The sequence below is a fragment of the Quercus suber genome, unplaced genomic scaffold (assembly GCF_002906115.3).
Source record: "Quercus suber isolate HL8 unplaced genomic scaffold, Cork oak 2.0 scaffold_122, whole genome shotgun sequence".
Lineage (NCBI taxonomy): Eukaryota > Viridiplantae > Streptophyta > Magnoliopsida > Fagales > Fagaceae > Quercus > Quercus suber.
Genome location: NW_027069587.1, coordinates 1,193,964 through 1,220,310, shown reverse-complemented (window position 1 = coordinate 1,220,310; position 26,347 = coordinate 1,193,964). Strand labels below are relative to the sequence as shown.

The 26,347-nt window shown below is 33.8% G+C and overlaps 3 protein-coding genes and 2 long non-coding RNA genes across 5 annotated transcripts; 1 reads left to right on the top strand and 4 right to left on the bottom strand.

Annotated features, from left to right (window-relative positions):
* Positions 1–1,344: 1,344 nt before the first annotated feature.
* Positions 1,345–7,213, bottom strand: LOC111997891 (transcription initiation factor TFIID subunit 4b). Its single transcript, XM_065775918.1, has 12 exons — positions 7,154–7,213; positions 6,763–6,852; positions 5,197–5,331; positions 4,201–4,328; positions 3,982–4,069; positions 3,730–3,865; positions 3,549–3,604; positions 3,408–3,464; positions 3,187–3,327; positions 2,939–3,004; positions 2,603–2,858; positions 1,345–2,356 (listed from the first exon to the last, which is right to left on the bottom strand). The coding sequence occupies exons 1-12, from the start codon at positions 7,211–7,213 to the stop codon at positions 2,259–2,261; spliced, it is 1,311 nt and encodes a 436-aa protein (XP_065631990.1). The 3' UTR covers positions 1,345–2,258.
* Positions 7,214–7,261: 48 nt separating this feature from the next.
* Positions 7,262–11,089, bottom strand: LOC112021270 (uncharacterized). Its single transcript, XM_065775917.1, has 6 exons — positions 10,899–11,089; positions 10,531–10,749; positions 8,845–8,932; positions 8,281–8,676; positions 7,412–8,186; positions 7,262–7,322 (listed from the first exon to the last, which is right to left on the bottom strand). The coding sequence occupies exons 1-6, from the start codon at positions 11,087–11,089 to the stop codon at positions 7,273–7,275; spliced, it is 1,719 nt and encodes a 572-aa protein (XP_065631989.1). The 3' UTR covers positions 7,262–7,272.
* Positions 11,090–16,313: 5,224 nt separating this feature from the next.
* On the bottom strand, positions 16,314–19,573 carry LOC112027296 (uncharacterized). The gene is made up of 6 exons (XM_065775937.1): positions 19,461–19,573; positions 19,225–19,329; positions 18,376–18,489; positions 18,196–18,279; positions 17,726–17,797; positions 16,314–17,059 (listed from the first exon to the last, which is right to left on the bottom strand). The coding sequence occupies exons 1-6, from the start codon at positions 19,536–19,538 to the stop codon at positions 16,781–16,783; spliced, it is 732 nt and encodes a 243-aa protein (XP_065632009.1). The 5' UTR covers positions 19,539–19,573; the 3' UTR covers positions 16,314–16,780.
* A 912-nt stretch (positions 19,574–20,485) lies between these two features.
* LOC136068582 (uncharacterized) lies at positions 20,486–21,486 on the top strand. Its single transcript, XR_010629938.1, has 2 exons — positions 20,486–21,124; positions 21,226–21,486. It is a non-coding gene; the product is annotated as an uncharacterized LOC136068582 (long non-coding RNA).
* Positions 21,487–23,056: 1,570 nt separating this feature from the next.
* On the bottom strand, positions 23,057–23,624 carry LOC136068583 (uncharacterized). Its single transcript, XR_010629939.1, has 2 exons — positions 23,357–23,624; positions 23,057–23,099 (listed from the first exon to the last, which is right to left on the bottom strand). It is a non-coding gene; the product is annotated as an uncharacterized LOC136068583 (long non-coding RNA).
* Between the last annotated feature and the right edge of the window lie 2,723 nt (positions 23,625–26,347).

The following is a 26,347-nucleotide window of genomic DNA, read 5'->3' as shown; positions in this document are numbered from 1 at the left end:
AGGGTAATCAGCATACCTCAAGCCAATCTTCAGCAACTTCCTCCTGCCCATCTTTTGTAATTCGCTGCTTAAACAAACCATACTTGTATCTAAGTCCATAACCCCAGGCTGGGTAATTTAATGTTGCCAAAGAGTCCAGAAAACAGGAGGCAAGCCGCCCAAGACCCCCATTACCAAGTGCAGCATCAGGCTCCTACAATTAGTCAACCGAAGAAAATTAGCTGACATGACACAAACACAAAGATTCACTGGTTTTCATGAAAATGCTTTTAGATAAATAATGACAGACAAGGTAATATTCAAGATTAGTAGCTATGATAGGTGGTAGAGTCTTCAAAGCAATTAGGAAATGCTTTGCAAATGCAAGAAAATCTTGTAGGACAGGAACAAGGCTTAGAATCAAAATCACATTCATTAATAATTATCCATGAACTTTCTAATTGATAAGGTAAACAATTTTAAAAATCATCACCAAAACTATATTCCTATTTTAAACAACTACACCTGTAAGTGTTATTAGAAAATAGGATTGTTCTTTAGTTATAATCATCATCTGTTTTCTAATACTGGGAATCCAGGATTAAGGAGCCTGTTGCTAAAATTTTAGATTCTCTTTGGTTGGTTTCAGTCGGATATTGATTAACAAGAATTGGTGAAATCAAACTTAAACAAACATCAAAACTAATATGAAATTTCTTTTGCTGAAGTCACACTTCCAGGCGATGAAATTAGAGGTTTAATCCCAGATGTTATCATTATATTTACACTTGTGATCTTAAGCTTGTCTGCAAATGCCAGGTGTATTAGTTGGAAGAGCTGCACCCCTGTGATACTCCAAAAGATAGGACAAACTCCCAGTCATTACAAAAAACTTTATCCCACTTTTAGTTTTTAAATAAAAGAAAACAAAATTTTCTTCAAGCATTCATTATAAAGAACCAAAATGAAAATTTCCAATGGATAAATCCCAAAGGCAAACCATTCATGAAAAACAAGTTGGTTGTGATGATTCCAATGAAAAAAATATAATGTACTCACTAGTGATAATGCAGAGTGGTTCCGTACCATAACTGAACACGGGTATAGAATGGTTTCTGAAGTGATTCTTTTGGTAAACCAAGCGCAGCTTCAACACCCCCAAGCATGCCCGCCTTCACCTTCTTTGTTGCTGCATTTGGGGTGTTTTCCTGGTAATAAAAATTGTTCAATAAAGTGACCCAAAAAAAATCCACATATACCTACAAATATGGACAGTTGAAACCAGAATCTCCAAGACTTTTATCCAAAACCATCAAATGGGCGTGTGTTTGCCCACACATATTCAACTTAGTACTAACTTGTGGAACCTTGTTCCGCTTTCCATAAGCTGCTATCATTGAAGCAAATGTCTCCTGCATTCATCAGTAATGACAAATAATATATAAGATACCAGCATCATCCAAATGGAAAAAGTGGCAACTCTTCTCAAATTATAGATTTCAGTCAATTATAGTTCAAATAGGTTTTATAAGCTTTACTAATTGAAACCATTTCCTTAAAAATGCAATAGGAACTATGTTTCCTGAGAGCCCTTGGTCATGCGATGTGGTTTTTTTTAAGGATATCTATATTTGTCATTATGGTACACTTCTCCAATCTCCACACAGACTAAGTTCAAAACATTTCACATAATAGGTACATGTATGTACATCTATCTTCCTACATCAATTTCTTCAGTGCATTGAGATGTGAACCAATGCAGACAAAGCATGGCCTGAGTAACATTACAAAGTCAGGTTACTGAAAGAATGCATTTGGGTCAAAGCAAGTTCTAGAAGCAATCATAAAGGTGTATATAACTCTCCCCAACTCATCTAAATATCCTTAGTGAATAAAAATCCTTCTTCTATTACTTATAGTAGAAGATTCCATTAATGAAAAAAAATTGCTTATTTCACTGGCTGTTAATAAGCCACAGACAGAGTTAATAAATAACTTAGAAGCATAAAGAAGCCAAGTTGATACAAACTACTAATGAGCAAGGTTAGATAGATTAGAAAAATAATGATGCATTCAAACACAGACAACATAAATTAGGATCAGAAGTTATAAGAAAGAAATAACATGTCAATGCAAACAACCCACTTTATTCAGTTTGTTCTAACAAATCTCTTTAATTTTTACTCCCAATATTATGACATGCACACACATACCTAGCAACTTTGAGCAAGTAAAAAGACAATGGCCTTTTTTTTTTTTGATAGTTGAGGATGGAGGGATTAGAACCCTGCAATCACATCTTTAATGGAGATGCTACGAGCAACCCTAGTTTGAGCCAGAGTAATTTGATTCCTTCCAGATTTTCTAACAGTCCCAGCTGAAAGAAAAAGAATTTTGGGGAGGGGGGTGGGGATGCAAATTCAATGAAACACACTATAGAGAGAAGGTATATAGGACATTTAATCAACAAATAATCAACTAAACTAACAATAAAATAAAATAAGTAAAATCTTGCTTGCCAGATCTGTTGGACGAGGATGGTGGTAATAAAATCTAACATTAACTTTAGCATATTGCCAGCTACATAACTTTCAAAATTGAAACCAAATTAAAGCACACTTACTAGAAGCAGCAACAGGAGCTGCATTGCCCCTTTTCTCTGTTTCTTGGTTGTCCTTTCTTCCAGATGTTGATAAAGGCTTGCGACTCACATCTTTACTTGGTTGAGAACCTGATGTATCCACCCCTCCTTCACATTTCTGCCGGGCTTGCTCAGCCATTAGTTGCCATTTTGAAAGCATGTCATCTCTTCCAACAGCAGCATGGGCTGCAACGTTTGCCGCTGTTGTCCTCATTTTGTCATCTTCCTCTTTGTTTGTCTGTACCGAAGCAGATAGCAAAGTTAAGAATTTTGATATTTGGTTGAGTGGTGAAAATATAAATGAATTATCCTGTATACCTTAAGTGATTTACCACAACCATTATCTTTCTCCTTGTCACCATCAACTCCATTATTACCCTCAGGCTGCATTTGGAGAGATATATCATACAATATCAAATATATAGAACTTTAATCAGACCCAAAGTAAACATTTTGTGTGTGTGTATTTTACAACATTCAAAAGAAGTATATTGAAATATGCTCATTTAGAGAAGGGACACTTTAAGAATTCAGTTTGTCATCTCATAAAGTGCAGGGGCACTCACATCATTAAGTCTCCGCAGCTTCTCTGCTTTAGCCTGTTTTTTTTCCCATTCCTCGCTAGCTTTCCTATTCATTGTCATGATTTGTTGTTGAACATCTGAGGTGACAACAGTTCGGTGTCTTGGTTTCTCAATATCAACCCGCTACAATGATCCACTAAAATTCAAAACCATTTAATCACCGATAATTCAAGTGAGAATAAAAAAAGAGGAAAAAACCTGACCTGTTTTGACAGTCTGATTAGATTACTTATTAGTCCGCGCATTCTTTCCTCCATGCACTGAAGGTTTAGTTGCATTGCATAAGAAAACATGTAACTTGTAAGCTTTGATAAAGAAAAAGGACCAAATAGCTAGCATCTCACCAGTGACAAGCATCGCTCCACATCGGTGCTTATACACTTCAAACCACTTTTGGCCACCGCCAGACAGACAAACACAAACATGCACCATATATCAAGCTCTATTATTTTTGTTGACATGCACAAAGTGAATGGAAGTACAATTAGAACACTTTTATAAAGAGGTATCAACTAATGTATTAACTGATCTCAGCCAGCTTTTTTTGGAGAGGAGCTTTCTTCAAAATCAGCCTTTCTTCTTCTTCTTGCACAACTCTTCGAGATGCTTCTGAAGCTCGACTGTCCTCCTTGGGCCCAGAAAATAGCTGTTCTTCCTCTTCCTATTTAAGAGCAGAATGACAGAGAGTTTTGAGCTTGTCTACTTTACGTGTCAATTGTTTAACTTAATTAGCTTATACTTTGCAATAGGCAGAACTAAAATGGGAGAATAACATACCCTAAGATTAACTCCACTGATAGCAGTGACATCATTTAGTTGTTCAATGCTTTGATCTGAAAAGGCCCCAGATACTTTTTGCTTTTTACTGTAGGATATCAGATAAATTTTACATAAAGAAAGAGTTTGACACAATGTTAATGTGGAAAATGAACAAAATCACATTGAAACCATTGATAATCATCCTCAAGTTGTAGTACAACAGAAAAAGTTATACACCTTGGCAGAGATGGTGATGAACCATGTGCTTCGAGTGGTTTCTTCTGGCCAATAGAAGGCTTTTTGGGAGGTGTCCTGGCATTAATACCAGCAGAAGAGGTTGTAGATGGGATTTGAGTGCCTAACTGCTATATTGCAGAGGCAAGAAGCAAGTTAGCCATCATCAACTATGAACAAATGATTACATGACACATACATTTACTTTGCATAATTATATTTTTGCAGCACAAAGTAAACTGGAGAGAAAGCAAGTCCATTTTAAAATTATAATAATACCTGCATAAGAAAATGAGCAGCACTAAATTAAGGAGATAGCACATAGCAGCAAAGAAAAATATTGCAGAGAGAGGATTAAAATAGAAAGGTTCCAGTATAGCCTGAGAAATTTGTCATCTGAAAACTGTAAATGCTGTAATGGCACTTTGTTCTTCATACAAAATGAACATGATTTTCTCTAAAGTGAGAAATCTATCCGGAAAGATGTAACATGGCAATATATTATGTTCTTCATGAAATAAACATGTTATGAGGATCATGTGAAAATTAAAGCCCTCCAAGGTGTGTTTAAGGAAGTCAAATTTCAAGTTAGAAAAATTCATGAAAAACGTAATTGTTACAGGGCGTGATGTCGATGACACTAATTAGAAAATATGAGATTGTCCAAGCTACAAACACAGTTGATCAAATACAGATTTTTCCCCAAGTAAAGGCATTATTAGATACTCACAGTTCCTTAAATATAGGAACTTCCACATGGCTGAGTTCAAGGCAAAGGAATCTTCCTCCCCGTTTTAGTACCCTGATAAACAAAGTCATATAAGCCAACAAGCCAGATAAATATTAGAGCAATAAACTTCTTTAAAAGCAAAAAAAAGGTATGACATACTTTCTTCAGTACTGCATTGTAGTTTATTACCTAATAATCATCAAGTCTGAGACAAAATGGGTGGCAAACCCCTCAATACTTTCCTCCCATCAACATGTTTCATCAATCACTTGATCCTTGGGCCAACTTGGATTCATGCCCACAGCAGCAAAAGAGGACACAACAACAACTCGCTTAACTTTTGCTTCAAGACATGCTTTCAATACGTTAAGTGTGCCCTTTACAGCAGGCTCAATCACTTCTACCTTCAAAAAATATATATGAAAAAAGTGTGAAAAGGAAAAAAAAATCTATGCATAATTTATTTACTACCTTAGGAAGGCAATATAATTATGTTATTGGCAATAAAATTATATTATTAAGGGCATCTTAGTAGATTTGTACTAATTGATGCAAAACTATTTATTAATGGGGAAAAAGAAATCATAGATAGGTATTCTTGCAAATACATGAGTGACCCTTTTGGACAAGTGCTCTTATATTGCAGCCCCCATTTGCACCAGTTTTTGCTTCCAAATCTTTAAATACACCAAAAAAAAAAAAAAAAATAAAAAAAAAAAAATAAGAGTTCCTCCGATAGTTTGGATCATTTCACTAACAAAGTATGAACTAGGAGCATTGTATTGTGCCTAATATTTTTAGTGATTCCAATTCATTAAACACAGAGAGACAGTTTATTCAGCCAAAGAAGAAGGCAAGGATTAAAATAAATGGACACCATGAGAGTGCTGACCTGGAACAAAAAAATATACCACTAGCCTTGAATGTAGACAACATCAGCTCCTGCCCTAAAGGGCTGTTGCATGCATTGGTTAAATTAGATACCACCACCCCTGCAGACTGTCAGATTCATAGCAGCAATAGTTACGAGAAGAAACTTCATATTAAACAATAATCAATAGCAATTTCAGTTCTCTGTCATGGTTAAAATGATCAGCATGCATGTTCAATAAGGTTTTTTTCGCTAAAAGGAAGGAAAAACCAGCTCAATTCAGTACATAAAATGAAAGAGAATGAAAGTATGCCACTTCACAGCAGCAATAGTTACAAGAAAAAACTACAAAAACAAAGAATAATCAATGGTAATTTCAGTTGTCTCTCATTTACCTATAAAAGAATTTTTCAGTTGTCTGTCATTGTTAAACTGGCCAGCAGGCATGTCCAATAAGGTTTTCTTACTAAAAGGAAGGAAAATCAGCCCTTGATTTTGGCTGGTACTCTTACAAGTATTGCTAGCAACTTCTTCAACCACATATTATTCAGCCCTTGATTTTGGCTGGCACCACCCATCAACCTTCTCACTCACAATCACCATACTTATTATTCAGCTTTGTCACTGGCACCAGCCTACTGCGGCAGATTTTCATTTTTCATCTTTCAGCCTATCCCAACTACAACAGCCATTTCAACAAATTAGCAATATATACAAGTTGTCAGGAGAAGTGGACCAAAAATTTCAAATATAGATGACATACATGGTAACATAGTAAACAAGCAAAGTGAGGGGGGAAAAACATAGGGATGGTCGGTTCTAGCGAACAACATTGACCACCTAGTTGCTTTCGCAAACATGTAGAATGGTACATCAACCTTGCCCTATTCTATAAAAGAAATTGTTATCACAGGAAGTATTTCATCAGATACACTAATATCTATTCAATGCACAGAAATTGCACAGAAATTGCACACTGGAATTTCCTATTCAATGCATCAGATACACTAATATCTATATTTGGACCATAAAATGCACCGTCTCCTTCATTTTTCTGCACAACATGACTCACAGCATAAGCATTCAGAGTTAAAGTGAAAACAGAAAAGGGGGATATAGAGGATATGCTTAAAACAAAGATCAAGAGATAATAACCAACGTCAAAATTTTGTTGACCAATACAACAAAATTAATATTAACTTTCTCAAGAAGAATGAAAATAAATGCAGTTAGACTATAATTGGAGAAGCTAATGTAGAACACCTATGAACTGTAACTATGTTTCAGCAACAACAAAAAAAAAAGGAACTGTAACTATGTTTTGATTGATAATATACTAAAAACAAAGCACAAACGTAGATGGAGTTAGAACCTATAATCAACGAGGCTTTTGAGCAGATATCAATATATGCCATGAAGGAAAATTAAGCAATTAGAACTACCAAAGCAGCGTTGATTCTCGACCATTCTTGAATCATCCCCGTTTTCTTCTCCTCACTGGTTCCTTGACTGGTCTCACCTTGCCTGAAAAGAACACAAGTAAATACTAATATGCAAATCATTTAATTATAAAGAGATATATATGTAATCGGTATTGAATTGAACTATAGTACCATGTCCAGTCCCACAGTCAGGAGGATGTGTCCGTGTCCGTTGCGGCCTTTGCGGTCGACCCTCAATGTGTGAAGCCTCTGGTGGGGGGGTGGGTATCTGTGTCTGGATGAACTCAGTATGCACAAACTCAGGGGGGACAGCACCAGGGGTGGGTAGCCTAGGAGTGGGCATGAATCTCATCTCATCTCTACCATGTACATCTGTGGGGGCAGTGCCGGTAGTCAGTGGGGGAGACATACAGGTGGTGGGCAACGGGGATGTAGTAGGGGATGTGGGTGGGCACGTATGGGATGGACCCGCATCATCGTGTGCCATGGAGCCCATGTCATAACCAGCGTCCAAGCACATGTCATCTGCTGTCTGACTTGCTTCCTCCATGGTGTGGTCATGCACGGGTCTGTGACGCCGACTAGATGTGGGACGCTCAGTAGATGTGGGCACGGGTGTGTGACGCTGACCAGATGTGGGACGCCGACTAGATGTGGGCATGGGTGTGTGACGCTGACTAGATGTGGGACGCCGACTAGATGTGGGCACAGGTGTGGGAGGATGAGTGGATGTGGGACGCTGACTAGATTGACGGCCTCCACGCCCTTCACGTCCACTTGCTTGTCGACCACGCCCTACAGCCGGTTCACTTGTGTTGCCCACATTGCGTGCATCGTCCAAGGTCAACCGACCAATCTCTTCAACAGATTGCAAGGCCTTAATACAGTCGGTGTAGATCTCAGACCCTGGTTCGCACTTCGCCATAATCTTCAATTGTGATTCAACCTGTCAGAAATATACAAAAGTAGTGTTAGTAGGCTGATCTAAACTATGTGAAGCAAGGTACATTTATAACAAAACAGTCTCTTTGTAAACTTACCAAAGTGTCCCAGTACGAGGTCTCTTTTGTTATATGGCGAACAGTACGGGGACGAAACCACACCATATACTCGTCATTGTAGCTCATCTCCCCATGAAAGGGCGGTGCATTGGCAATTGTGGCGTGCGCAGCCCATTCAGCAATATGCGTGGCATGTTCTTGGGCCCAGTCTTTTTGGTGCTTGCCCTGGAGAGTTATCTTGTGAAGCTCAATTGAAGTATCGACATCTGGTGGTATGTCTTGCTTCATCCCAAACTGTCGGAGAACACGTTCAGGGTGATGCCCTTCAACCACCCAAAAATGGACGAGTGGCACGATAGACCTCCATATGTGTTGGCCTGCCTTACAATATGCGGGAAGGGAACGCAAATAATTTTTGTATGGCTCCCACACAATCTGCAATGATCCAACCGATGCAAACAACCATATTAATAATAAAATTAGAAAAAATGTGTAACGAATGTCAACAATACATGTAACATGAGCATTCTGAAATTAAAAAAAATGCTTATTCATTCCAAGAGCAAATTATTCATGCCAAAGCAAAATTGTAAGACACGATACCTGATTTGGCCGTAGTGAAGCAAGCGACACACGATAGGCGCGTAGGACGTGCATTCCATGTTCGGTTGTTATCTTAGCCCCTTTCCATCTAGGAAAAAATAGAGACATAAATCAAGGGAATCAAACAAGTATTTAAGTAAATTTAAGATAATGAAATAAGCAAAGCTCATCAAAGCCATTGACAAAGAGTTGAAACTTGAAAGTGGAGGTAGATAATGTTGTCATTTAAGTCATCCATTTTTTTTTAAATGAACAAGTTTTGGCCCCAAGGAAGAGGAACAACAGTGAAAAGTCCCCAACCAATTATGCTACTCCCTTGGGGTTGTTATTAAGTCATCCATGTAGTTTCAAAAGAGTGAGTATTCAAGGTTGTCATTAAAACATCAAAGAATTTCCTATAGTTATCCCAAAAATTGAAGCTAACCCAATATTAGTAAAAGTGCATGTGCAAAAACAGAATGAGCACCGTAGTTGAACTCAAAACCCACCCTCTCAACTAGACTATTCTATACCATGGTTGAAATATATGATTTGTGTTTTTAAATTTGAATTTTGACATTGATCAAGAGTGACAAAATATATTTAAAACAAAACCTTAGGCATTGCCAATCACTGCTATGTTTCCTTTATTGTGCTGCATGTTTTTCCACAGAATTAAGTCTTCAAAAATAACTCTAATGCCCACAAACAATTAGATTAAGCCTAGTTACACAACCTCAACAAACAAGATATGAAGAACATATATCCCAAGTCAAAATTTTGGCAAATAACATGGTTCAACACACCTCATTAAAAAGACCTCCTGCCTAAACTCTCTCTACATATCTGAATTTACATGCTCAAACTTGAGGACTATAGTAGCTAATTCCACACCAAAAAATTATATTAATACGATACCAAATAACTCTTCCAGCAGTGTATAATCAGAACTCTTCCAGCAGGAAATATTAAAAAGACAATAAAATAAAAAGAAGAAGAAGGCATAATAAGAAACAGCAGCCACACCAAACATCCAACCAAAACTTAATTTTAGTACCATCTGCTACCTCAAATTAATCATGATGCATCCAATAAGATAACAAAATTCAATCATGAGTCAACAGTAATCTACCTATCTTGACAAATGCCAGTCATATAAAGGCTTGTTTCCTGCTATTTAGCTGATTTTCATGTTAATAATCTATATATTCGTGCTTTGCTTGACTCTATTCTGTTGTGTATTCTGTATAATTACTTACTAGATGTGTGGCTCACCCCATCAATTACTATTTTCAGATTAAAGTGTAGTTGGGAGTATAAAACTTTTGGATCACTTTGTAAGGTGCAACGTAGTGCGTGGAAGTTGTAGGCGACTACAGGGTTACTTGAAGAAGTATAGAACTTCAGTTATCTTTATTTTGTAATCCATGTTTTATATTTTGGAGATTATTCCCAATTTGTGGAGTTTAGATTTTTGTAAGAGATTATTTAATAAGGGTATTGTTTATTTGGAGTTGTTTTGAATTATGGTTAAGTTAGTTATGTTTATTGAGCTATGTAAGATTAGCAAATTAGTCATGCATCTAAATTCATGTTCCAGGGATTTGGGTTGTGACAGTCTCCCTCATGCATCTAGCGATCTTTGCGAGTTCATCCAAGCACCACGTAGAAAATGCATAGTTTCTTGAGAAAATAACGATAGCAAACCTCGATTCTTCTATTGCTTTCAACAGCTCTGGTGAAATAGGTTTTCCTCTCTCAAGTTCTTCATCATCCCTGAAGGTCAAAATGCCCTTCCGTTGCAAAGCAGCATATAGATGATCAGTAAAACCTCTACGAGTGTCCACGCCTCTAAAACTAAGAAACACCTCGTATTTCCATCGAGGTGTTGAAAAAGGAGATGGTGATGACATTGAGGCACCCTGACTGCTCATGGAAAAAGTCAAAAATATACTAGAAAATGTTATTAAACCATTTAAAATGAAGAGAAAATATACATATTGAAGATCCATACTCCATAATTGTCGCTTTTTTTTTTTTTTCCTTTGTTTTTTAAGAGGGTGATGACAACAAACCTTGATTCTTCTTTTTCTTTTACGAGCTCTAGCGGAATAGATTTCCCTCTCTCAATTTCTTCATTGTTCCTAAAAAGCCAAACGCCCATCCATCGCCAAACAACAAGTACAAGTTCTACAAAATATTTTCTAAAACTCTGCTGAGGTGTTGAAGAAGAAGAGGGTGATGACGAGGTTCCTTGAGGACTCATTGAAACCGCTGGAAATATACTTAGTAAATCTTGAATTATAATTTAGATAACAAAAAAGAAAAGTACATTGAATTAAAACTGAGGAGAAATAAAAATTAATAGGAAAGTAAATTAAGGAAGAAGAAAACAATTTGGTATGGATTTTTCATTTCAAGGAAAAAATTAAAGCAAAGAAATAAAAGGGATGAATATGTGTGAAAAATGACAACTTACAGATTTGGGAATTGAAATTACAGTAGTAGTGATTGCAATGCTTGAAACAAAGCGGAATTCAATTCCTATTAGATAATCGTCTCTTCAATAAAGGATTGGACTCTGTTCTTTCTTTCTCCGTGTGCGTTCACAATTTCACATCCCCTGTATTTTGCTAAGTCAACAACTCTTTTCTGGGCTAGTCTCAACTCTAAACTCTCAACTACCTTGCCCCATTAATTTCTTAGTGTTGCCACAAGTCATTGGTTCCTGACATTCCTAATTCTTTGCTTTATTTTTTTTTTTTTTATTTAAATCAATAGATGAGCACATGGTCGTTTCGTGGTAACCAGCTATGATTCTACGAAGCTATGTTTAAATAAGTAAATTTCCTTTTAATTCAGATGTGGTGGGTGGTGGGGCTGTATGAAAGATTCCCATTTACAGCGAAGTTTCCTCCTAGTCTTCTCATTAAGATAATTAAAATAAATTAAAAACTTTTTATTTAGCTAAAATTTATGGCAAAAATATAAAAATTAGTTCTAACCGTTCGGTTAATGTTAGGTGCTACCAAATTTTAAATCAGTTTGGTTAATATTTTGGTTAATGTTAATATATATATAACATGGTACTCAGACGTTTATAAAATCAGGTATGTAAGTACATAGAGTACTTGTGTTTACCAAAATCGAGTACTTTGTAGTTTAATACTTACATAGTACTTGAATACAATAAACTCGAGTACTATCAAGACAAAACTCAAGATTCAAGATCTCGATTTCAAATTGGCATTTTTAATTTAAAAAATTCCTGCTCAGCCACTGTGTTACAGTGGCAAATTCTAGTGGAACTCGAGTTCCTAGAACTTAAGTTCCATTGAAAACTCGAGTTCTTCAACATTGAGTACCAAAATAGTTGTAGATTCATATATATTTTCTGAAACAGTAGTAGAAACTTAAATATTTTATAGAATGGTGGTATTTGGCTATTTTGATCTTTAAGCAATTTGTTAATGGTGTGTCCGGTCACCCTTCTAGCTTTTGTTTATTTTTTATTTTTAAAATTTAACTAAATACATACTATCAAGTGTCAACCACTCTTTTTTAAAATTTTATTGGACTCTGTTCTTTATTTAATCAATTTTTAATGCTTTGTCCAAACACTCCTCTAGCTTTTGTCTCTTTTTTTCTTTTTTTCTTTTCATAAATAGTTGAATATTCAAATGGGCTTTGGCATAAAATACTTTATTGGAGAGTCAAATGGGCTTGGGCATGAATTGAGATAATTTAGATATAAGCTCCCGTAAAAATATTAAGTTCTATCAAAATTTATTTATGTTTGCTTAAGATTTAATATTTCTTATTTGTCTTATGAAAATTATGATATAAAAAAGACAATTGAAAATTAGATTTTTATATTTATTTAGACCATTTTAGTTCCTTTTTTTTTTTTTTTTTTTTACTTTGATTCATTTAATATATTTATTTATATTTTAAATAATTATTAAATTAATTATTTTTCTACTTTTATATTTCAAAAACCTTAAACATCTCTCTCTTACAGTTCATTAAACGGTCCGAGTTTTAAAACCATGCTAGTAAAATCTCTGATGGTTGAATAAGAGATTTGGAGTTCAATACTCTCCTATACCAAAAATCAATTGGTATCTTAGTCTGATGATGAATAGCTATTATCAAGAGCAGACGTCATAGATTAAAATTCTCTAAAAAAAAATAAAAGGAAGTGGGAAAGGTGAAATATTTCCACAATATTTTCGACTTTTTTTTTTTTATCATTTATTTATAACCAAATTTTAATTCTCTTCTACTTCAAGTCTACAACCCATAATTTTTTTTATTTAATTAAAACCCTATTCCAGCTATTGTAACATTTGCATGATTGCATCTACATTCACACCCAAATTGTAAAGGTGAAAGAACCGTTGAGATGAAATTGAAAATCCTTTTCAGTCAAGCTACTCATGCACACACGAGATTGTTACCAAACAACCCAAAGAAAAAAATTAAGGTAGTGGAAATGTGCCCAAACCCGATAAAGACTTGACTAATAACATTGATCCCATATGATATCATCACAATTAATCATGATTAAATTTATTTTTAAAAATTATAATAAAAAATTCCGTAAGAAATACTTATAAAAAATTATAGAAATGAAATACAAATTACAAATTTATAAAAACGAAATAATGTCGAATTTAAAAAAAAAAAAAAAGTTTAAAAGAAAATATTTGAAGTTGCTCTATCTTTTCCTCAGTGAGGTCTTCAGAAATGCTGATCTTCTAAATCTCCCTCCTTAAAAATGCAACAAATAACGTAATTATCCTGCAACAACAATAAAAGTAAAGAGATTTAGGAATATTTTTTAATATGAAAACTATAAGATGATTAATTAAAAAGGATTAAAAAAGTAAAAAAAAAAACATTTGTTACAGTAACCAATCATAGTAATAAAAAAAAAGTTATACTTGTGAGTTTGTTTGTGATATTAGGAGTAATGCTAAGGACACATAAAATGGAAGAACTTGTACCACAACTTGCCCACATCGCAAATTGTGAGTGGTAGAAGTGTGTTTCTACGTGTACCTACCATCACATCTCTACTACTCACAATTCGCCACGTGGGCAAATTATGGCAAAAAATTGTGTCATTTTATGTATCCCTAGCACATGTGGCATTAGTCTACTACATGAACGCTTTTCTCTCATAGGCCAAGTTGGCCAGGGACATTGACATAAAAACCTTTTTGAAAAATAAAAAAATAAAAGCAAATTTGATGAATCAATAAGAAAAATCTTAAACTTAAGTATTAAAATAAAAATAATACAAAATTTAATGGTCAAAATCAAATAAAATCTAATTGTAGTTTAGTTGTTATTTTCTTTGTCAGTTCGAGACAATATTGAAATCAATATATGGGTATATCATCCTACCTCTCAAGTGCGTTGTTTGACTTTGCTATTTCACCTGTTTTTTCTTAAAGAAATAAAAATCACTCATTTAGTTTTTTTTTAGATGTAATTTATTAAATCCTAACTTATTAAAAAATCTACAAAATATCCCTCAAAAATAATAATCATACGAAATTTTGAATATAAGACTTTGTAGTTACTAGAACACGTGGAATACAGAGGGTAAGTTTTTCCCTACCCAATTTATGCGTACAAGCTTCATTTTTTTTTTTTTTTCACGTTATTATAAAGAGTGAAATTACAAATTTGAAATTTAAAAATTGGGGTTTTTTTTTATGTTGGTTGTTTAAGATTGAAATTTCTCGTTTTGATCTATTTTAATTTGATTCTGATTTTAAAATGGTCACTCTGTTTATTGTTTTATGTTTGTGGTGGCCTTTGTTTTGTGACTTTTCAAGCCCAAGTCCCGTGGCTAGATATAAGGCTTTTCGGATTTGGGGTTTCAAGGCCCAAAGGTTTTCACATTTCAAAAGAAGTTGGGTTTGGTTCCTCCTGAAAAGTGAATCCGTTTGCAGAGCCAACCTATGCACAAAGAGCAAATCCAAAAAAAAAAAATAAATAAATAATGAAAGAAACAACAATAATGCTTAAGTTGTTATCTAGTCCAAATAACAATACATATTATCTAGATTTGTCACAAAGTCTTCGAACCAAATTTCCACAGCCTTAACGTTTTCGGCCGGAGGCCCGTAAAAAAATCACCAAAAATGATGCCTCATCTAGCTCTCTAACCTTATTCAAATTTTTGCAATATGTTATGTTACTCTTCAAAGTTGTTGATTTAAAATGATTTTTTTTTTTTTTGAAAAAGGCCTTACTTTTAAAAACTGTTTAGACTCTAAAGTTTGCAAAATTGGGAAGCTATACCAATTTTTTAATAAAAAAAATTGTTTTCTTTTCATTTTATTATCCTTATGTCATGTAACATACTTTGAATATGTTACAATAACTAACAAAATTGCTTTAAGCAAAAGTTTAGAAAGTCTCAAAATGGTTTTAAGGTTTCTAGAAATTTAAAATTTTGTTTATTAATTTTTGTATAATTTTAATACAATAAACTATTTTTTGTTTAATAATAATAATATATTATAGTGTGCATGCATTATATGACTGAAATGAGTGAATTTAAGTATTTCACACATATACTCACACTATATGACTTAAATTGTACAACATAATTTTGTCATATAATATAACTCATTATAAATATATTACAATCATTACCATAATTTACTTTATAAGTGAAATTCTATTATAAAAATTTTAAGAAAATAAAATGCTACTCCAACTAAAACTCCATTATAAAAAGTTTCTAAAAACTTTCATTATTTATTTTAAATTATTTTCTAATCCATAACAAACTTTTTTTTTTTAACAGAATATCTTACACAGGTCATGTCAATAAGTAATATCTATTTTTAATTTATTTTACTAATATTTTATTAGAAATATTTTCTTATTACACAGTTGTTATCTAATATATATGACTAGTAAGGCAGAAACATAGATCATTACAAAATACAGATTACACATTTTTTCACAACTTGATTGCGGTTTACAATGTTCTTATCGTTTCTACTATTTTTTTGTTTAATAATAATAATAATAATTAGATATTACATAGTGTGCATACATTATAGGACTAAAATGAGTTAATTCAAGTATTTCACACATATACTTGCACTATGTGACTTAAATTGTACAACATAATTTTGTCATATAATATAACTCATTATAAATATATTACAATCATTAACATAATTTACTTTAAGTGAAATTCTATTATAAAAAATTTAAGAAAATAAAATACTACTCCAACTAAAACTCCATTATAAAAAGTTTTGAAAAACTTTCATTATTTATTTAAATTATTTTCTAATCCATAACCAAAAAAAAATTAACAGAACTATCTTACACAGGTCATGTCAATAAGTAATATATTTTTTTTAAATATATTTTACTAATATTTTATTAGAAATATTTTCTTTATTACACAATTGTTATCTAATATATGACTAGTAAGGCAGAAACATGGATCATTACAGAATACGGATTACACATTTTTCACAACTTGACTGCGGTTTACAATGTTCTAAACGTTTCTACTAAATTTAAAAATTTTACAGTTCTTGGATTGTGGTTACATTTTCTATTGGCAAGAATAGAATCTCTTCCCTTTCCACCCGTTTCCTAAAAGCTTTCAATCTCATGGGTTAACGACCTGAAAACACCAGGTTCCTCTGGCACATAGCATTGTGCAAATCAATTCAATCAACCTATAGCTCTCATAACTCGGTTATTTTTCAGAATCAGATGGATAGAAAAAAGTTTCTAATCAATCTACATTCTTTGCAATTGTGAAAAGCAATGTCACCCATTATGAGCCTTCCAAGCCCACCAAAAGTAATGGAATTACTAGGATTCGCATGTACAAACTCCATCACTTTTACCCTTGATCTGAGCAATCCCCTTGTGATGGGCAAACAAAGCTTTTACCCTTTACAATTCAGCATGACGTTCTTCGGTGCCATTGCTTCTCCTTCTTTCCTTTCTTATGATGCAAGTTGAATGGACTCCAGCTCTTTCTGCGTTTGGAGCATTCACAAAAGAGTCCAGAAGCCAGAGCCTGCTGAAGCCACAACTCAAATGCTTCTTCATCTTCATCCATCATTTCAGCATCCAAATCCCATGGGAATCTGCATGACTTGGATCGTTGAGTTTTCTCCAGGCCAACCATGTTTACATGGAAGCTGGGCCGATGAGTGTTGGGCCTACAAGCCATTCCCTGCACAGAACAATTCAAGATTTAAAATACTAAAGATGGAATTGATCATGTAAAGAAACATTGATCATTTCCCCAGCAGTTTTTATGCCCAAAGTGAAGCAACACAAACACAATAACACTTACAAAAATTTCATGAGTTGTCCAAAGGGTTAGAAATCCCTGGTTTTTCATGAAAGGAAAACTACAAGCCAGTATACAGCATTTCATATGTGAATGATAGTCCAGCAAGGTGTTACAGTCTATGAGACAATATCCATATTTCGGCAAGTTTCGCTACTTTCAAAATGGGGGGTCGGGGGTCCTAAGTAACGCATACATAAATAATTTGTAAAAGGCCAATTTTGGCTTTTTGCATTCTCTTATAATCTTTCAGAAAACACAATGGATATAAAAATGTACACATAAATGCAGCCAAAAAACTTAGAATAATACATATGCCACCAATAAATTTGATGCTGCCCTCAGTGGATACCCACCTAAATGAGTCAAAACAGAAAACTATATATATATATATATTGCCCTCTGCGTGACCTAATTATCCTCTTGTTTCTCTATTCTTAGCAGATCTGATTAAACTAACTTCAGCAACATCCTTAAATAAAATTCTAAAACTCAAAACAACAAATGGTTATAGGAATTATATGAACAAAGATACAAACCACTGACCTGACAGATAGCCCATTCTGATACATCAAAGATTTTGCTCTCAGCACAGACAAAAGCACGTGGTATTTCCACCTAAAAGACAATAAAAAATTTTTATAAATGAATACCGAATGCTAATCACATCACTGTAATCAGGAAAGACATTGATAATGATTCAATCAAACAAAGCAAACATGCATCACGATAAGGTGAATACAATTTTTTATACATGACAGTATGGTGAACATGAAATTTAAAAGAAAAAAAAAATACCAGAACATGTGAGCTTGTATTTTGAGCATTTGGAAAATGAAAAATTAATCTCATGTTAGGATGATACCAGAATTTTATAGTTTAAGGCACACATTACAAATGCCCTCATAATTTAGCATGGTAGTGTTAGGTTTAATTATAGTGGTAGTGATGATATGGTGGAACTTAACATACATATACTTCAATATACATACTCACAGTATGTATATATTAATTACCTTTTGAGGACATTCAAATACCAATGAGCCTCTGTATTCAACCCATCCATCTCCATCCTTGGCTTGATGATACTGACAGCAATCCTGATGCCAAAACAAGTCTCACAACTCATGGCTATAAAAATGAAGTGCAGAAATGGATGGGTGGGGACGGAGAGAGAGAGAGAGAGAGAGAGTAACCTGACACCATCTTGCCTTAGCCTTGCTCCTATTGGTGCATACCCATATATGTGAAAGGCCACACTTGGTGCACTGTATACGTCTCGACTCTTCAGAGCGATAGTCCTGATTACCCTGCTCATGGTAGCAGTGGCGTTAAGAAATTTCATTTGAGGTTATCGCTCAGAATCAGTGACCTTGGTGCAGACACTAAATCTATTATCTGGGGGGAATATCTTATCTTGTGTATTTGGATTAGATTTTATTAGACTAAGACTTTCATTTATAGTTTGAGTTCAACTAGGATTAGTTTTCATGGGATATTATCTTTATCTTTATCTTTATTTACTGGAAGCTTTATAAAAGGCTCTTATTGGTGATGTTATTATTATCCAGATTATTATTAATAAAATTCCTTCATGAAATTGCTTCTGTTTGGTGGCGATGCCAATCAACCCTTAGGTGATGAAGCCTAGGCTGTCCTGCATCAGACTTAACTCTGCCCCATGCATGTCATGAAATGAAGTACATATTTATGCTTTCATTTATTAAAGTAAAAACATTAATAAAAGGCAGGTTTCCATAAGTAAAGATAATTCTTGCAACTCATTAAATATGACCTTCCCATCTAAAGTTTGCTTTATTGATGTCACACTGAGAAATCAAAATGCACAAGATGGTTTCCTACATATCCTTACAAATTTGGCAAAGTGGAACAGTCGAATTAAATGTACAAATTAAGGAGCATGGATAAATGTCATTACCATGTTGTGGATTCATCAAGAAGACCCCAAAATTTCTAAGAAAACAGTGACACAATATTCCAGAAGTAGATGCAATTACATCAATAAGCAATACCACATTATTTACCTGATGTGATGTACTATGGGACCTCTGACACACACTCTTAGTCCTGGATTCTTCTTTTCTCAATTGCTCATCATAGTCTCTCTTCTTTACGGAATCAGAAAGAACCTGTAACATTCAGACCATTATAAATTACAAATGGAACCACAACCTCCGTAAATTCGCTGAATTTCTATCTCATATATGCATCAAGTAGCAACAAGAAAACACATAAAACTGTACTTCTTATTGACTTTTACCTCATATGCACATTGGAGTTTCTTAAAGGACTCGCTTGCTTGTGAACTTCCCATATTTTTATCAGGATGCACAAGCATAGCCTGCAAAAATAATTGTAAAAGGGAAAGCTTAAAAAAAATACAATTAAAAGAAAAATGCACGGTCAGTGTATAGATATGGTGACCGGCTTTCAACTCCAGAAATATTAAAAGTTAATAATTAATTTTTTCAATAACTAGGATAATACTACTTTTGGCCATAGGAATCGTCAAGCACCTTAACTCTATTAAACATTTCAAATCCACTAACCATCAGATAGTTTCTTAAAAAATAGTTGGTTGAGTTGAAGAGGAGGGGACAAACTCTATGCTAGTTGAGAGAGAGAGAGGGGAATGGGTGGGGAGGAGAGAGAGGACATCTGCTTGGCAGGAGAAAAGGGAGGGGAGCAAAAGCCACAAAACTACTCCATGCCCTCTTAAAGTAATCCCTCCAAAAGTGGACCGATTGGTGACAAGAGAGGTTATTGGGTAAATTGTGTGAAAGTTCACTTTTGTTAAACCATTTAAATAGGGATATAATGATGTAATGGTAATCCTCAACCCTTAAACTCACTTCTCATTCTCTTTACCTTCACTCCAATCACATGGTGGGGGGGAAGGTGGACTCCTCTGACCACTCACTTTCCCCTCAGTTCCATTAATCCCACCCTTCTCCATGGTTCCTATTTCTATTAGTCTTACGTAGCCGTGAAAGGCCTTGGTCATGCAAGGAACTACCTCAACTTCCAGCTAAATGAGGGCAACTGTCAACTATAGTGGAAGTTCTTTCTAGACCTAGGCCCAATAGAAATGTACAAAAGATGGTCCATCCTTACATTTCCAACTAGTAGCTATGTGGTTGAACTGTTGAAGAGAGAGAGAGAGAGAGAGATCTTAATTGGGTTTTTTTTTTTTTTNCATTCACTGTGGTCCAAACCCCCCTTATTTTCTCTTTTTTTTTTTTTTTTTTTTGGGGGGGGGGGGTGTTTGTCATAGGTTCACTTACACATATTGCGATGGGTGGGTTACTGTTCCTGTGACTAATTAATGAAGATGGTTTGTGCTTCTTTTTTAGTTTGATTTACTGAATTTTGCGACAGCACAATTTTGAGTCAGGTGGTATTATATGGTGAAACTGTATTGGAGATTTATGGTGCTAGTGCTATCAGAGATGTCTTGCAAATTGCAATGGCATTAGTGATTAGACAACCCCCAAATTAAGCTATTCCAACACCTTTTAGATTTCCTCATCGTCTTAAGCCCCAATAATGCGATTCTTGGATGCTTGGCTTCTGTTATCCCCACACACTTGTGGAGATCTTTTATTAAAGAAATTAAGTTTTGTATGGTAAATAATATAGACCATTTAGCCTTGCAATTGTTGTTAATATGGTTCACATGCTTCCAACATGAATCAAGAGATCCTTGTAACGAACATATCTCTAGGGTTTCATCAACTTAATTGATCATACAGATGAAATGTGATAATAATGGCACTTTTGGTTGGTTATTTCAGGGAGCTGCTGGAGTTGCCATTAAGTACTTGGGATATACTCCTGGAATTTTTATTGTGGGGCTCTTCGCTATTCTAGTTTTATGGATGTATGCCAACTTTTGGATTATGGGGACATTGTTTGTAGTTGGAGGTATGGCTTGGTTTATTTTCCTAATTTGATTTGATTTTATGTGCAAAATTTTTGTTAATTTCCTATTTATATTAAGAAAGTACTCTCTCCTACAAATGTAGGTTACTTGTTCTCCCTAAATCATGCACGGTTGGTGGTCTTAGTGGCAGCTATATATGCCAGTTACTGTGTCAAAGTTCAAGTTGGATGGCATGGTGTTTTTCTCTCAATAAACCTTGCATTCTTATCTAGTGATTTACTGAATTTTATGCTTCAATGGTGTGATAAAATGAGTGAAAGCACACACTCTGAAGAACAGAAACCATCAGCCAGAGTTTTGGGGGATGAATTTTCTGAAGAGTGTGAGTACTTTATTCCTACCACTGAATCTGAAAATTTGCACTCATGTAAATCATCTAGCACACCACCTGTAACTTCATCTGTTACTATTGAGCACAAAGAGTCTGCTTCTAGCAAAGCAGTCAAAGAGCTTGCAAGTTCAGTTGATGAAATGAAAAGAATATTAAATTGCGTGGATCATTATGAAGCACTGGGATTCCCTCGCCACAAGACAATAGATGCAAAGATTTTGAAACAGGAATACCGGAAGAAGGTACACAAAATTTTAACTTGGCCTCCTCTCATGATTTAAAAAAAATATTTATATATATATATATAAAAAAAAAAAAAAAAAAAAAAAAAAAAAAGAGAAAATGCAAGCCCAAACATGTTATCAAGCATGAATATCACATACTATAATTAGACCAATCAATGTTGAATGGACTCACATGTGCTTTTAGTAAAGCCTTCCAGAATATAATATCAACCATGCAAAAAGAAATCAAGTTCCTAGAATATCAAGCACCTCATTTTCCCTCTTAAAACAAGAATTGATTGGTATATTCAAATTACGGAGAAAAATATTCAATATCAAGTCATGCAAGAATCTTATCTAAAGGTCATGGATAGTACCAAATTTAGAGCCATAAAAAAATTTGTGCATGCGGAACCACAATGCTACGGATAGGCTTTACCATATAAGCAGTTATGCTCATTGAAACTTGTTACTGACTACAACTTTAAAAACAACAACTCTTTCTACTACTTAAAAAGTAATTGAAATTTGTGGTAGACTAAAGTTTTGAGATTCAACACAATTTACACTAAATGACTAGAAACAAATTCATAAAATTCCCATACTAAGAAGTCCATATTATCGCCAATCCATTGATAAAAGAATCAAATCCTTTCCTTTCATAACAAAAAAAAAAGGGTAATAATACCCAACAACACTACCATAACAAGCGGTCACCTCGAAATCAAGAACAACATCATTATGCATTCAAATTTCAATCAATCTCCACTACTTAAATGCTATTAAATCTTGTGTGTCACTAAAGTTTACACTAAAGTGACTGGAGATAAATCGACCTTCGAATTTGACTAAAATTTGTCGTATCGAACACGATTCACACTAAATCACTCTAGAAACAAACTAATCAAACTTATATACTAAAGAATCGCATAAACTCAAAACCAAAACCAACCAATCAATCAATCACATACCATACTGAGAATCACATAGGCCAAGCAGGACAGAGAAGTGAGACTGAGGAAGAAACTCCACATAATAAACAGCAACGCCGCCGAACCGAACGCGATCATCGATCGGAACCCTCTCACCACGCAGTTCTTCCATAGCAGCACCGAGCAACGAAGCAGCCTGACGAAGCTAACGCTTCCGCTACACACCTTGGGCCAATGCCGCTCCAAAAACGAGCAAACCCTGTCTTTACAGCAACTGACGGCGACTCGAGCACGCGAGCACGCGTCCTTCTGCGATCGCAGCCATTTCCAGCCTTGCTTCACTAAGCCTATATCTTCCATCACCACCGCCACAAAACTAGTAGTAGTAGTAGAAGTGGTACTAGTATTATAATTGTAGTAGTAGCCCTAGAAATTTTCCGGGAAAATCTCTGAGAATCTCCATAACAGTCTAAAAATGGAAAAAAAAAAAAAGAAATTAAAAATCACGGAATTGAGTGACTCTTTTGAGTAAATTCGATCACGTTTGTTCGTTCAACGCTGATATGCTTGATAAATACGCTTCTAAAAAAGTAAAAAAAAAATTAAATTAATTAAAAATTAAAAAATAATAATAAAGTGGTTCTTTTTTGACAGAGACTAATAATGGCTTTTGTTTTTCAGTCTGTGAAAAAAAGAAAGAAAGAACGGTTGAGCAGTGGAGATGACCTGGTTATGGAAGAGAAGTACAAGCACCGACAGAGAGCGTAGCTTTGGCTTTTTTGGGAACCCTAGAAGAACTTTTGTTTTTTTGTTTTTGTGTTTCAGGGATGGCTCGTGAAAAAAGGTAGAAGAGAAGTTGGGGAAAGTTTCAGAAAGTTTTATTAGCAATTTTATTTTAATTTATACTTCCTGAACTGTGCACACAGTGTAGTAGGAAGGAGAAATAAATGTAAAATATAAAGTATAAGGTGTTTCCGGTTAAGTTTTCATGAGAGGGACTCGTACGCGTATTATACTTTAAATTCTGAAATTTATTATAATAAAAAAAAGTGTCAAAACGACATAAAGTATAAGGTGGTTCGGGTTAAGTCTTCATGAGAGAGACTCGTACTTGTATATTCTTTAAATTTCAAAATTTACTTAAAAAAGAAAAAAGGTGTTTCGGATTAAGTCTTCATGAGAGAGACTCGTATTTTCTTTAAATTCTGAAACTTATTTAAAAAAAGTTAAAACGATGTCGTTTTAGCTCAATTAACGACAGTCTCTAATTGAGTTCTAACGAAGTCTTGGATTGACAAAAATTGAAAATTAGAAAACTGAAAGTTAGAGTACTGAAATGCAAAAAATTGAGAGTTAGACGGTCAGTTTTTATTTTTGCCTATATAAAAATGAGCAGAGTTCTCACTGTTTTTTTTTTTAAGTGCAAAAAAAAAAAATTATGTTTAAATTTTTTTTATTAGGGATTCAGGAAAGAGAAAATAATAAAGTATTTTATGTTTGCAAATAAAAAAAAAGTCAAGAATTTTGAGTATAATATTTAATACTTAAGAATTAATTATCATTGATCATAGAGGTCAAATTACTTTAAACAACCTTAAATGCCTAGTGACACATTTTCTATCCAAACAAGTAATCTGGCGAAGAAATTGTCCATCTCAAAAACCATTAACCATTAGTGGAATTACTTTTTTTTTCTAATTAAAAAAAAAAGTGAAATGTTAACTAATTTCTTAAAGGCATTGGTTTAGAAATTATTTTTAGAGATATTTTTATGAAAAAATGATAAAGCAATTAATTATGTTAATAGTTTTTTATATTTTTTAAAAAATAGTGTTAAAATTTTTTTAATATAGTTTATTACAATTGCTTTAAAAGCACCTGTTAATACAAGTCATTAAAAAAAAAAAAAAACATATGACACAACACATTCACATTATTTTCACATAAAAAGAGATAACGTGGGGTTTTGTGTTAGACTAAAGATTACGTGTCTTTCTCAAAAAAGAAAAAAAAAAAAGATTACGTGTTACGTTCAAAGCCTTCATGAGATTAAATAAGTGTTAATACTAAATTACAATTTACATGTAAAACAATATTATAGGAGATTAAATATTACACTATATATATAATTTTTTATTTTATGTGGATTTTTTTTTTAAAAGAGAGTTTCAACCTATGACGTCCGCTCTTGATAGTAGCTCTTTATTATCAGACCAAGACACCAATCAGTTTTTGTGTAGACGGAGATTGAATCTCAGGTCTCTTATACAACCATTAGAAACTTTACTATTTTTTTTTTTTTTGAGTATGAGAAATTTTACTAGTTGAGTTAACTAGAACTCACTATTTTATGTGGATTTTAATATTTCTTTTTTAGGTAGTTTTTTAGTATATATTTTTTCCGCAAGTGAATAAAATTTGGTTATATATATATATATATATTTATTTTTTTCCTGGGGGCGGCTGAGAGGAATTAAGAGATATTGACATTTTGTGTTATTTAAGGATAAAGTGGCACTACAATGAGGGCGACCAGTGGCTGCATCTATGAGCTCGCATCTACCTTGAGGGTATTTTGGGGATAAAAATAATAATATCTGCATTCCACATCATCCTTAGTTCGGTATTAAAGTTCCAACCAAAATTCTAAGAGCAGTCACACTAGTCTTTGTAAAATACAAAAAGTTATCAATTTTACATATTTTTCTCCGAAAAATTCTACGTCAATCTAAATCACCATAGATTTACAATTTTGCTACAGTAAATCCTAATATTTTATTAATTTCACTCTTTTTTTTTTCTCTCTTTTCTCTATTTGCAAAACCAAATCAGACTGCTGCTCTCCCTCATTATCTTCTTCTTTCCTTGATATGCACAAACACACTCACACAAACAAATCAACACAAAGACACACAAACAAACTAACAGAGAGAGAGAGAGAGAGAGAACTAACAGAGAGAGAGAGAGAGAGAGAGAAAGAGCACTCTTGTGAGTGATAGATTAAAAATGGTAAGTCCATATGAAAGTAACATGCAGTTAGTTACAATATATCATATAAGATAATTATGGCAAAAATTGTGACTTTTTATGTGGTACTAAAATTACTCGATAGTTTAACGTTCAAAAAAATAAAATCTTAGTTTAATGATTTAATTTTAATCCTCTATAAAATGGGGTTGTCTTAAACTTATTGCAAATGAGTAGAAAGTGGAAGATAATTCAGGAGAGGAAAGGAGGTCATGATAAGCATATTTACCTTTTAATGTGTGGATTAGAATGTTGACAAATTGACCATATATGCTGCTGAAAAGTTTGCAAAGCCAAATGAATAATGATGCAGTGGTTCTGGACCAAAAAACTAAAAATAAAAAAACAATGATGCAGTGGTACCCACCCATGTCCTTTTTCTTTTGGTAGTTGTTTTTTTTATCACATTCACATCCCATCCATGCTACTTCTTGGTTGTTGTTGGAATTTAAGAATATTAGGAGATTGTCCGGTTGGCATCATTTTATTATTTTATCTGTTTATTTATTTTTAATAATTTAATACTGGAGCAAGAGGTTTTAAATAACCATTTTTGTTAAAAACACCCAAAAATTACCATATTGTGCTACAAGACATTTCATTATTAATAGACTATTTATGATGATGACATTAATAATGAATACTTAAAAATGGGTTTTGTATCCAAGAGTTAGGTCATTTTAAATATAC